This window comes from Cydia strobilella, chromosome 14, assembly GCF_947568885.1.
Source record: "Cydia strobilella chromosome 14, ilCydStro3.1, whole genome shotgun sequence".
Taxonomy (NCBI): domain Eukaryota; kingdom Metazoa; phylum Arthropoda; class Insecta; order Lepidoptera; family Tortricidae; genus Cydia; species Cydia strobilella.
In genome coordinates, this window is record NC_086054.1 from 11,498,756 (window position 1) to 11,512,794 (window position 14,039).

General features: G+C 39.8%; 1 protein-coding gene across 1 annotated transcript in view; it reads right to left on the minus strand.

The window, feature by feature from the left end:
- Positions 1–1,083: 1,083 nt before the first annotated feature.
- LOC134747208 (myotubularin-related protein 13) overlaps positions 1,084–14,039 on the minus strand; it is a 79,256-nt gene continuing 66,300 nt past the window's right edge. The window contains exons 29-40 of the mRNA XM_063681809.1: positions 13,681–13,816; positions 12,917–13,099; positions 12,531–12,698; positions 12,242–12,385; positions 11,771–11,919; positions 11,385–11,532; positions 10,898–11,095; positions 10,229–10,364; positions 9,746–9,872; positions 6,386–6,465; positions 6,028–6,110; positions 1,084–5,864 (exon numbers count right to left, since the gene is read on the minus strand). Coding sequence (XP_063537879.1) covers positions 5,772–5,864; positions 6,028–6,110; positions 6,386–6,465; positions 9,746–9,872; positions 10,229–10,364; positions 10,898–11,095; positions 11,385–11,532; positions 11,771–11,919; positions 12,242–12,385; positions 12,531–12,698; positions 12,917–13,099; positions 13,681–13,816 — 1,645 coding nt within the window. The 3' untranslated portion in view covers positions 1,084–5,771. The remainder of the gene's footprint in view (positions 5,865–6,027; positions 6,111–6,385; positions 6,466–9,745; positions 9,873–10,228; positions 10,365–10,897; positions 11,096–11,384; positions 11,533–11,770; positions 11,920–12,241; positions 12,386–12,530; positions 12,699–12,916; positions 13,100–13,680; positions 13,817–14,039) is intronic.

Consider the following 14,039-nt stretch of genomic DNA (forward strand, 5'->3'; position numbering starts at 1 on the left):
CCGCTTCTTTTCTTGTCATTTAAACTAGAGACCTCACTGTATCTTTCTATGGTACGATACACAAATCTTAGAGAATTTTAAATTTTCAAGTAGCTTAAAAATTTTAGTCGGCGAGTGACCACAACGATATAGTGCAATTATTGCGGTACGGCTATCTTTAAGCGTCCACTCCATGTTGAAGAAAACAGAAAATTGCAAAATTATACTACTCAAATATTTAATAAAGATTCGAAATTCAAATGCAGAACGGTTTTTGTTTTAGGAGTTCCAAATTTAAATTTTAAAGGCCAGTGACAGAACTTATGAGCCGACTAGGTACACAATATCGCCTCGTGTGTAATGACCAACTTAGCACACTTGTATCACAATGTACTATTTTGACACGAACAGATAGTTTTCGACCAGGTTTGGGCCTGATTCTTGAAGACCCTGTTTTTTTAAATCGCTTAATGGTCCGAGGTATGAACCTTACATTAATATCTAAATGTTTCAGCTTCTTAAATATCTCGCACGGTCGGAATTTTTGCTTGTATACATTTACAACGAGCTGGCGTTTCGCGTCCATGTTTAAAACAATATATATCAAGCTCACGTCTAGAAATCATAAAGACGCATACATTTGTCATGATTTATTTATGTTTACATGACAGATAGCAGTTGAATAATAATTATAATGTTGCAACATCATTGCGTTACCCCGATTAGTACGGGGTAGTTGGGCAAATACCTGGCAACACGGTAGGTAGCTAGGTAGTGGGGCACGGGAGCCAGTTGGACCGGCTCGTGAGACTCGTTCACTTAGATCGTGGCAGTCAAAGAGGACACATCGTGAAGGATCAGTCAAGTCAGAGTACCTGCAAGTACCTCCATTGGTTTATAAGTAATAATTAGAGTAACCCATAGAAGCTGAATCTTCACACATTCTCGATTAGTAAAAAATAATATAGTTATGAAAAGTTCCGCTATATTTAAGTAAAATGGCATTACAAAACTAGGACACTTAATCTGCCCAACCCTGTAATGTGTGGCATTCAAAGGGTACAAACTAGATAATATAAAAAAACAGGTATAAATAAAATCTAATTTATTTTAAAAAATCTCTTTTTTTGACGGTACACAGCACATACGAGACTGGGTCAGCTCACAGAAACTATGAACGTAGTTAACGGGACGAACGGTCATAGTCACACAGATTATTTCGACCAGAAGCGGTAGACGTTGTTGGTTAAGCTAAGCCTCGGGCGTAACTAAATAGGCAGGTACAGTAAAACCAGCTTTACACGATCGCAATGATTTCTTACATAAGAGATCGCCCAACGCAGCAAAAGCAATTTGTATGCACGACCAAACCAAATCCAATGCATAAGGGTGAACATCCATTAAAGCCAATTAGTTAAGATCAACTGCGTTAAGCTGAATATCTTTAACATTAGAAACGAACGGTTCTAGTGAAATCCTATATTAAAGGCCTGTGCACACCGGATGCGTGTGCGCAACCGTGTACGTGCGCATTGTAAAATACAGATCCTTATGAGAGACGACACACTTCTTGCGTGAAGTATGCATGCACGGGTCCAACATTTTAGTGCACGCTCACGTGCAGATCTTTACATACACATCCGGTGTGCTCTGGCCTTTAAAGAGGAAGTCAATTACTTAAAAAAATATGTTAGACTTTACTTCTGCTCGTATTACTTAGAGGCGTTTATAAAGCGGTATAATACGCCTAAGCATCAAGACACATTTTTGTCCCTTCAGCCTCAGTAGAACATCCTTCGTATGGAGCGAGTTTTACTATATAAATACATTTTAATATAGTAAACAGTATTCAAATGAGTAAGCAGATAAGCCATTTTCTTGTCAAACGTTAAGGCAAAACTGCGAACTGCGAATCTAAAATAGTGGCAGATATCTAGTTCAGGACCCGTTTTGTGAGATTACAATAGTTTGCATGTAATCATTACATGCAAACTATGCACAATTAAAGTGGAAAATTATTCACGAAGTTCGTTGATTAAGTTTAAATCAAGAGGTTAAGTTTAAATAGTTTACGCCGCTCCATACAGAATGTTTTGTGTTTCTACGTGGTGTTTTCCTTTCTAACCCATATATGCCCATTGGGTCGTTTTCGACCCAATGAATAAAACAAGCTCCTACACGTTAAAATTAGTAGGGGAGTGAGCCTGTAACCTTAAAGAGTGTGGGTCGAAAACGACCCAATGGGCATATGGGTGTTTCAATACTGATTTGTCTAAAATGTAGCAATATTAATTGCTACGTTTTAGACAAATCAGTATTGAAACACGGGTCCTTATATGGTAACTATTTACCTATATAATTGATTGTTGTTGATTACCTATTTTGTAGATATGTGCCATTTGTCCAATGAAGTTATACATAAGGGTTCATCCATTAATTACGTCACAGGAATTTCGAGGTTTTTTTTACCCCTCCCCCCTCCTTGTCACACGGTCACATTTGGCAAACCCCTCCCCCCTGGTGTGACGTCACATTTTTATAAATGAAATCGGCAAATCAAATTAAGTAATATTTAAAATAATATTTTATCAAAATATTTTTGACAAAAGAAATATTAGTAATTTTTTAAAAGAAAGAAAGAAAATTAAACGATTAAAAACGATTATCGTTCCAAAAACTAGTTATTTAACTGTACAGCGAATAGAATAATTTAAATAAGTTGGTGACATCACAAAGCTTGTGAATCCCCCCTCCTCCTTGTCAAAACATGTCACATTTTCTTGACCCCCTCCCCTCCCTAAACGTGTGATGTAATTAATGGATGACCCCTAAACTACACGCTGACATTTGGTGATAATAGGTTAAGTGCTACCGTACCGTACCATCGCCCACATTGTTAACTGACAATTTGTTAACTTTATTTTAAAGACATAAAGGTCCATATTAAATAGATTAACATAAAGGTCCACCGATGGTCAGTTATGACTACTAGCTATTAAATCAATCGCCCCTTACTTGTTTTTAAAGGCAGTGAAACACCAAGCGAAAGCTTTACCAGTAGTGCTTACAGAGACCCATCAGGCCTAACCTATACCGTGATGACAATGCTGTCTAGTGAAACTATTTCATACACTCCACTCTCTGATATGACAGTGGCCTCGTGAGCCCTTCCCGACCTTTAAGTACGGCCTTTAGGAGGCCTATAAAACCTTGTACGGAGTTGATCTCAGGGGGCCTATGAGTATACGGCCCGTGTTGGAGCAAAGCAAGTTCTGATCGCACTCGGTGCATATTTGGCACGAATAATTTCTACAGCGCTACAGGCGCGTACATCTAATTGTTGTGAGAACTCTTCGAGCTTTTGATCTTAAGATCAAAAGGTTAACCTTTTGATTTGAATTCTATATTGTATTTATCTGTACTGGAAATTGCAACTATAAGAACTGTTAGAGCAATTATAATATTACAATTAAGACGTTAAGTCGCTTTTAATCCTTTGAACTTCCCGCCCATTATTACATAACGCGATATAGTAAACCTTATTCACTTAGAGGAACACACGAATGTTAAAAATTACATTGCAACCGTGCGAATTTGTGGCAGTATTTAGAAGACAGCGTTAATTTAGAACAGTAACGATACGAAACTAATAAGAAACCGTAAAAAAAGTAAAAGTAGGTCAATCTTCAGCAAAAAATTACATTAAAAAGTTGCAAAAAAAAGGAATATCGCTTATGGCAACAATAATTTGTAACAGCAATATTCGTTATACCCACTGTATATTCTCACATAGAACGTGAAATATGCGTGCTGGCCTTGTCTAAGCAGTAGTAGACTTAGAAGACAAATACCCATGATTAAAAAGCATCGACCGAGCCCTCACAACACAAACACAACACAACATTCATATCCCGCTCGCCCACCGCGACGAAATGCGGACCCCACGTCAAAAATATGTACACAACAATCTTAGCAATAATCATATATAGTCGGCAGGTCTGACGATTTCAGATCAAAGATGTCATTCTGTCAATAGATTTATATTGCATCTTTATATGGATTTTTTTGTCTGAAATCGATATAAAACTCCGCCTGCCTGTCGCTTACTGTATACATACCTACTTAAATTTATAAACACCAACATATATAAAAAATGTAAATAACCATTTGCATTAGACTTGGCTACATAGAACTAGTGCTTATAACCTGCATCTGGCTCTTACACATCACGGATTGAATATTTTACTATAGCAGTTACGTTACTCGTAAAGTCCCAAATGCAAGCAAAAATTTATATTGATATCTTTTATCCTTGTAAGGACCATCATACAAGATTTCCTATTTTTAATTTCAACCTTGTTGTATAGTAAATTGAGATGGATTACGTTTGTTAAAGCAATGAAACAAGAAATGCAACTTTATTTGCTTTATGAAAGGTTCTAATTAGATTGAAACGGTAATGCAAATGGTCATGCAAATTGGGCCTTACGAAGTGGAAATCATTGTCAGACACTGTTACAAGTAAAAATAAACATTATTGATCAATGATTATATTAAAGGTCAAAAATCTACGATGAAATTGTCTCAAGAAGCAAACTACGATGAAGTTGTGTTTTTATTAGACGTGATTTTAGAAGAATGTAACTGTAGTCATATTGGATCCGAGCGTATAAAGTTAGAAAGACACGGATGCAGTGGCTAAAAGCATTGTACCAGCGTACTTATAGAGGTTAAATTCAGGGCGTCGCGGCGGCTGATATGTGGGTGTCACTATTTACAAAACATACAAAATTATCAATGAGTATATAACAATAAACGAGGGTGGCTCATTGGAACGAGATTCCCGAGTAAAAAATAATATCTTCCATTACGAAATACAATTTATTATATTTAGAACTTTACTAAACTCGCGTTGCGTCGGTCACACTAAGGCCGTGTCACCATTTGAGCCTGTGTCCCCTCATGGGCCACCAGAAATGCTTAAATATATAAATGTGCATGTAAAATACACATTACAACACTGAAAACGCTCAAATGAAGACACGAGTGAGTAAATACGTGCAACAGATGCGCTACGAACTGAATTACACATAATGGAACGAAAGTCTTTACACAACAATAATTAAAGATAAAATATGTACAAATTCAACATAACAACACTATAATTAAATTTGTCGACAATTATCCTAACTAGGTAAACAACTTCTTAAAAACCATCAGCGTATTTTCAACTCTCTTAAAAAACTAGAGCGATAGTGAAGCTGTTTACGCAATAACTACGCTAAATGGCGCGAGGACCGTGAGATCGCGTCACTTTTTTAACATTAGTTATTTGTGGGTATATTTCACTAGTCATACACTTTTTGTCGATTTAGTTATTGAAATACTTTTAAACCAGTTTAAACTACAATTAAAGGTATTAAAAATGTAAGATACTAGAGGGCGTCCATAACAAGTTTTAATTCCATCTTTGGGTTTTTGTTTTTAGCGTGCGTGCGTAGTAAAAAAATTCATATTTAAAAATAAAGATAATGCTAGCGTTTCCAAATAACTAATCCCAAAAAAATGGATTCAAGTAAAGAAAAATTGTACATTTACAATTTATTTAGTTTGTCAATATGCCTCTGTTTGAATGTAAGCTGTTAGAGGCGTGTAATAAACAGTATTGTATTAATTGTATCATGTTTTTTTAATAAGATGCTCTACTGACGCCTGAAACTATTAGCTAGACTTTCGGCATCTCGCTCACGGCGCTCCCGACGGAAGAGGAAAGCGTGAAGTTTGTGACTCGCTCACTGTAAACACGCCTGCAGTTTCTCGATCCACTCCTGCGCCGCGTTGGCGTCGCTCGCGCAGAAGTTGTAGGTGCGTCGGCTCGTTCGTAGCTATAGATATAGATAGATATAGATATAGGTATAGATACTTTTCTTATAATAGAGAATTTTTGATACAACTTGATAAGTGCTCATTTCGTGTTCAATCTTGTGTTGTATATAAACTATGAACCATGCACGTTGGACGGTCTGACGGTAAGAAAATATAACTTACATCAAAGAACGAGCGGTCGTCGCATTTCTTAGGCGGTCCGGGTGCGGGTGGGGCCTGCATTACCGTGATCACCTCTGCTAAGTCTGCAACCAAATAAATCAACATTTAATTTAACTAAAAATGTATATAAATAAAATATTTAAGCATATAGACTGTTGATAAGGTCATGGTTGTCCTTTTAAAGAGCGAGATTACGAAGTAATGAAGGTAAAATGGTTTGTTTACATTATTTGCAAGTTCTATTGACGACGACTTTACTCGTAAACGAATTTCAATATGATATGACTGTCTTAAAAAACCTTGAGTATTCATATACATTTTGGGCGTCACGGAATTAAATACAGATGTAGTAATTTACCAATGAAGCCTTTGCAATGAGAGTCCTCCATCGCATCGTAGTAGCGAAGCTGATGCTTGATGGAGTCTAGCACAAACCACCTGCAATCGTGAGAGTAATACTATAATCACTAAGTAAGCAACACATACGAGTAGATTTTAGATAATTGTACATGCAATTTTGAACTCAGTCATAATTGATTAGGCTTGGAACACACCTAACAACATACGGCAAAAAATAGAGAGGATCAGATCGGCGTCGAATTGTTCAACTAAGAAAATTGTACATGTGTCGCTTAACTTCAAACTCGGGTAAATCCATTCGCAGCTGAGCAAATATTTTAATTTTATTTATTAAGAAACAAACAGTCTCGTATATGTAACATTAGGTACAAGGGTAGTTAGTAATATTGTAGACTTACAGTTTCCTTAATTAAATTTATGTAAACCTAAACATTAAAGCATTTAATTTGAAAGTATCTAATATCTATATGAATTATCGATTTCAATCGTTAATAACAATTAAAGGTGTGTTAATAAATAGTGCCAAAAAACTTGCAGTTATGTAAAAACAATAGTTATGTAGAACAATATGTAAAAACAATTATGTCTGTTGAATACATTTTAAGGATAATCGTTTGAAGTTACATAGTGTTTCATGGAAAATATCTATATTTTGAAATTTTTCGTCATAGAGCCTGCACACTCTCCTAATGAAACCATTCTTTGCATATGAAGTACGACTCAGGGGGATATAAAAGAGGGGTTTTTTTCTACAAGCACGCTCACAACGCCGAGGTACCCTAAAAGAAAGCGAGTGTATTAACGAAGGGGCATCGATGATGTTATTAATAATTTTGTACAGTATCAAGACATCAATACGTTCACGACGAGAACTTAATAAAGTAGTGTTTTGTCTTTTCATGGAGGCGGTATAGTCTATATATTTATGTCCAGTGCGGTACTCAGTCGCCTTGACAAACTTTCTCTTTACTTTCTCTATTTTATCACTGTGAATTTTGTAAAGTGGATTCCAAACGGCGCTAGCAAATTCTAACCTACTACGGACATAACTGTTGAATAATACTTTATAAGTTGACAATCTACTAAAAGGCTTTCCCACTCGTAATATGAATCCCAATTGTTAAAAGATTTAGCTACTATGTTATCTATGTGTGGTATGAAGGTAAGTTTTGAATCCATAATTACACCGAGGTCACGGATCTGGTTAACACGAGTCAGCTCTTTATCGCAAAGTGTGTACTTAAATTTTATAGATGTTCGCTTCCTACTAAAGCTGATAATAAAGCATTTATCTGGATTTAAAACTAATTTATTTGAGGTACAAAAAGCCTGAATATTATTTAGGTCATTCTGCAAGACAGTACAATCGTCCACATTTTTGATAACTCTACATATTTTTGTGTCATCGGCGTATAATAGCATGCTTGAGTTTTGTATACAATCAGTGATATCGTTGATATATAGCACAAATAACAAAGGTCCCAAATGTGATCCCTGCGGTACACCGGAAGTTATAGGCAGGCGCGGATCCAGCCCCCAAAAAAGGTTGTGGTCACAGCCACACGAAAATCGGCAAGTACGAGTCAGAGTACGAACTCGCTCATGAACAATCATGACTTGAACGATCATCCCGATCTCAATAGACCGTATAATATAAGTGTGACGTCACATGTGTTGCTATTAGGGGTACCCCCCTAATGATTCCCCGACCAATTTTTCGCAGATTATCGATTCACAGACAACATTTCGCCAAACATCTAACTTTTGGACGACATTTGCTAGTTTTACCGTTCAATTCGCTTCTGTGTTAATTAGGAGAACAATTATTTTAAGATTTTATGCATTTTTTTTTATTAAAGATTTTGTTAAGTAGTCTAGTCGACAAGTTCAAATCAAATGGTGAAAAATAAATATACTGCTCCTAAAAATACTGTATAGATATGTAGGCCTATTCGCGAAGCACATAAAATATTTTAAGAGTTATATAAGATACTAGCTTTTGCCCGCGACTTCGTCTGCGTGGAGTTAGTAATATTTTGATCAAATCTGCATTTTATCGATTCCCATAAAAACTACCCTATGTCCTTCCCCGGGTCCCAAACTATCTCTATACCAAATTTCAACTAAATCAGTTCAGCGGTTTAAGCGTGAAGAGTAACACACAGTCAGACAGACTTTCGCATTTATAATATTACTAGTTTTTGCCCGCGACTTCGTCTGCGTGGAATCAGTAATAGCAGCCAGAGTAAGTTTAGTGCCTGGAGAAAATCATCATCATTCAATTTGAGCATAATATGCACACAAATTATCAGACAACTAATAAATTATCTCAATTCCACCATGATTCCACCCCGCTTTTCACCCTATCTATAAACACTATCCTATGTCCTTCCCCGGAACTCAAACTATCTCTATGTTAAATTTCAACTATTAGGTATATCGGTTCAGTAACTTCTAGAGTTGTTTTTCCCTCTGCTTGATTTACCCGGTCTTCTACATCCGACAATCGAGGTTCAATCTCATCTAATCTCTATCTCATCAATCCTGTTTATGCTATCCTTGCATGACTGCAGCTCCGCCTGCAGCAAACCAAAATCGGCACGAAAGGCCTTAATTTCGTCTAAGACGGAAGTAAACCCCTGCTCCAGTCGATTTAGAACGGCGGAGTCACCAGAACTGACAGGTGTGCTAGTACATTCATGGAGTGGTTGCTTTTCTGACGACACGATGCTCGCTTGGACTGGTGTGGGTTTTTTTCCGCCAGCGCGGCAAGGAATGCACCGCCAACTTGCTTTTTTCTCACTTGTTATCCTGCGGTAAGTAGTTTCAAGTATTCCAGCACAGTCAAAATGAAGATTTCCTTCACAAATATTACAAAACACGGAGTCTATAACCTCCAATTGGCACTTAGGACAAATCATGTTCATTAATTTATTACGGCACTTTTAGACAAAGACAACTCAATTACAATGATACTTAGGTTTATTATCGTATGAACGAGGCGCGATCTCACAGCGTAAACAAATGAGTCACACGGTTGGACAAAAGGAACTGCCGATCGGAACGAGCGCACGATGCAAACTGATCTACCTTATTACCTTTTCTTAATACCAAAATCGCATAATCTGACAGACGGATTTACCCGACTTTAAAGTTAAGCGACTCATATGCTGTTACTGAATCTGTTTCGATCCAACAGTAAGTTTCTGATTGTTTGGTTTTCTAGATCTAAAAATACATACTTATTGAGAAAAACTTTCACATCTTATTTTCTCTGACACTGACATAAAGTTTAATTTCACTTAATCTGTTGACGGAGTTATTCGTTAATAGATATATAGACATTAATTAGAAATACCGTTGCTTCCAGCCCTTGAGCAGCGCGCCTCGCTTGTAAAGGTGGCCCTCGTGCGTCCTGTTCTCTGCCACGTTGGATGAGAACTGCTCGTAGTACTGCTGCGAAGATGACTGCAGCGTGCCTACACCTGATAAGATATTTACGATTAAATTTTGGGCGGAGTGTATAGTGAACCCCGGGTTATCGTCCTCTGACTCAGACTGTGACCTGAAACTTTACAAAAACAACCTAAGCAATGATGTTACGAGAAATTTTGGATCAGCATTGCACTGTTTTTTAACTGTTACAGTCCATCTTATCAGTACCGAATTGCCAAGCGACATTGTAGAAGTGCTTTCACACACATTACATTTTTATGAAAATATGACGTTTATAAATGGCGCTGCGACCCTTTGCCGCCGCCAAGCAGGTGTATATTTATAAGCAGGTGTGTATAAGGTTAATTTCTATTAGATGTAATGAGTACAAGGCCAATGTACTTACTGTTTCCCCCAGAGGCCCTCGGATCTCTATCCCGCTCGGGCGGCGGCGGCGCCTTATACCGCGTGCAGGGCGCCGTGAGCTGGTCCGCGCAGCGCTCGTGGCAGCTCGCGCCGCAGTCCATGCAGCGGACGCCCGTCTGAATAACAAACAATGGACTGTGCAATGTTGAAGGCTACATTTTGCGTTGATCCTGGTCATGGCACCAAATTGTTAAGCGTCATCCAATTAATTACAAAGGAAGAAATCTTCTACGGAGAGTATAAGTAGGTACTTCTATTTACCACTGTGGTGGCAAGCGAGTATACAGCCCGCCTCTAGCAAACGATTCCCTAAAGCTATGGAAAATTGTGGTGTATTACCTTGACGGGCCCCCACAGCAGATGGTCGCAGTGGTCGCAGCGCTGCGGCGCGGCGTGCGCGGCGGCGCCCCAGCGGTGCTGCGGCGCGGCGGCGGGCGCGCGCGCCAGGCGGCCCCGCACCAGCAGCTCCAGCGTGCCGCGTTACTGTAGGTTACCTTGACGGGCCCCCACAGCAGATGGTCGCAGTGGTCGCAGCGCTGCGGCGCGGCGTGCGCGGCGGCGCCCCAGCGGTGCTGCGGCGCGGCGGCGGGCGCGCGCGCCAGGCGGCCCCGCACCAGCAGCTCCAGCGTGCCGCGTTACTGTAGGTTACCTTGACGGGCCCCCACAGCAGATGGTCGCAGTGGTCGCAGCGCTGCGGCGCGGCGTGCGCGGCGGCGCCCCAGCGGTGCTGCGGCGCGGCGGCGGGCGCGCGCGCCAGGCGGCCCCGCACCAGCAGCTCCAGCGTGCCGCGCTTGTGCAGCATCAGCGTGCAGCGACGGACCACGGACGAGGAGAGGGACGAGTTGCGCTACAATATATACATGTAACATTTATTTAAAACTATTCATCTAGGATTAACATAATCTAATGTGGAAGAGAGAGCAAAGCCTCGGATGTTTAAATCTGATATAATTAGCGATTGTACATTATTATAAGCGACAAACAAGTGAAAAGCGTGTTCGAGCACAACATCCGAATAACCTCGGAAGATACTGAAAGCGAGTAGCGTTTTCATACTTCACTATTTCATTACCATGGTCAAATTGTAAAGCTTATTACGTGATGACGTTTACGATTGGTGGGTAAAATTTTAGTACCTGCAACTCCAACGTGTTGGGCAACTCTAGCTGATCCCAGCGCACGCGCCATTTCTGCGGCAGGTGCCCTAGCTCCAGTTCTAGCGAACGGATCCGTTCCAACAGTCCAGTGAACGAAGCCGGCATGGCACGGGGTATACTATCGTATCTGAAAAACAAAACGTTTTTTAATTAGCATTTTGATCAAATGCGATCAGCCAACTTACATAAGTATGTGAAGTTTCAGCTCAATCGAATAATGGAAAGTGGATCTAGCCTTGCAAGATTTCATTACAGACATACAAACAACGGGTCAGGTAAAACTTAACGAGTGTTACGAGTGGGAATCACGTAGGTATGTAAGTAACGGTAGACCCTATTGGAATGGCATAAGGTTCAGTTCTCACCCGGCGGTGACGGTGCGGCGAGCGCGCGACTCCCGCTCGTCGTCGGCCGACTGCGCCTCCAGGTCGTACGGCGCGCCGTGCGCTAGCTCCTCGTGCGTGTAGTACTCCCACACTTCCAGGCTGCATACGGACGACATCGGCCGTAGTACCTGCGAACGTACCTAAACATTTACTGCCTAGGACTTGCCTTAAAGTTTTTTGACATCGTATGCGTAGAAATCATTAAACTTTTGCAGTTACATTTATAATTATTTGGTTTCAAAAATAAGAGGGCGCGACGCTAAGATTTCGTCACCAGCCAATCAGTTGCAATATATTCTTGTACAAAATGTGGACGCCGTTGTCAGTCCCATATTTGTATTTGTAATGAATCTGAATCCTGGTCACGGCACCAAACTGTAAAGTAACGATCTACTAAGAACTAAACGTTCAAAGAGAAAGACAAATAAAATTTATTGAAAGAACAATTACCGGGTTATCAAGGTCCGGCGTGTACAGGAAATTGTACAAATTAGGCGATTTCTGGTGCAGCTTGTCGATGTAGTCGAACAGCGACTGGCCGTGCTGCGCGCGGTACACGTCCTCTTCTGAACCGGTCACGCCCGTCTCCACGCCCTGCGAACAAATGTCTCTTATAACAGCGCTTTTTATACAACTTTATTAGGTGAAATATGTCTCCCAAATTTCGAAAATCTTAATCGATAATTGGTAAACTTTACGTAAGTTGCTTGGTGAATCGACTAGGATTTAGCATAATTACCAATCGATTGCCGATGTCCGGCCGGCGCTCGTCCACGAGCCCTAGTTCAGCTCGTGAGGCCTCGTTGTCGAGTAAGAATGTTCTGAACCGACACGACGTACTGTGGTACGCGACGAGGCGGGTGTAGTAATCATTGAACTCGAAGGCTAGCGGGAACTGCTTCTGGAGCTGTAAGTCGATAATAGACGAAATAGAAGGTTGAAAGACAAATAAAAAAGACTAAAGATTCCATAGAGATCCACAAAGACCGGTAGTGGCAAAACTTGAGGAGCGTATTAGTTCATCTTTTGAAAATCCTGTAGTCTTTCACCCGTGATACTGCAGATTTTTGAGTACCTCATTAACAAGTTTTATCCCTCTAGGAAAAAGTAATACATAATATTAACCTGGTGGACAGCATCAAGGAACATGAGGAAGGTGGGCGTGTAGCCCTGCTGAGGAGTGGGCCCGATGTTGAGCCGCTGCTGGAACTTGTGTCCAAGGGCCAGCCACTCCTTCTCCACGAGGGTGCGGAACCCTTCTATCGTCCGGTAGTAGGGATCTAGGCAGATTTGCGCCAGGGATGATACCTGCAAGTAGAAGTTTTATAAATGTCAATGTTTGAAATAAGTTTTAATTGGTTACTGTACTATTTAATACTCTTAGCCTTCTACTACTCTTCGAGACGTTTATAGAAAAGTTACAGAATTCGCTTTTTTACAATAAAACATAGTTAACTAGTTCAAATATTGCTTGCAAATTAGACCTGAACTAACTAACGACTATTACAAATTAAATAAGAGAATGTAAATGAAATTAAATTAAAATGATTTAATCCAGAAATAACTTTCCATGTGTAGTTAGGATAAAATTAAACTAATTAAACAACAAGCAAAACAAGTAAATGAAAAACAAGTTTACTATTAGTAAGCGACCCTGAGCCTGAGTCTAAAATGGCAACATATTGTCAGATTGTCATGGTGATCACAATAGTCACATTCATTATTATCAGGATTTATCTAGAAATAATGTATTGGACGTAGCATAACGCTGTATTATAGAAAGTGTTTATTGGAACTTAAAATCCCGCCAGTGACCTGTACTGTAACTGGCTATTGATAAACTTTACCCCAGCGCAATAAAGTTTAAAATGATCAGTAATTAACAATACCTGCGCCACCACATCCCAGCCGTCCTCAAGCGACAGCAGCACAGATGAACCTTGCAAATCTAGCAGGTCCACTACGCAGCCAGCTAGTTGAAACAGCTGCCGAAGTTGCCACAGCCAGCCTGATTCCTCCACCAATCTGAAAACAAAATAATTAATAAAGTCATCCTAAATCATATTATTAAACGCCCGCACACTGTAACCTTCTACTTGACAAACTAAGACATCTTAATGTCTTAATCTAAGATTTTTTCAATCTGACGAGGTCAATCTAATGATACCCGTAGAAACCAAGATCGGTCGGTGCATCAGCCGAATTGAGATGATTTCAGCTACAAGGACTGTAGACTGTATTATAGCAC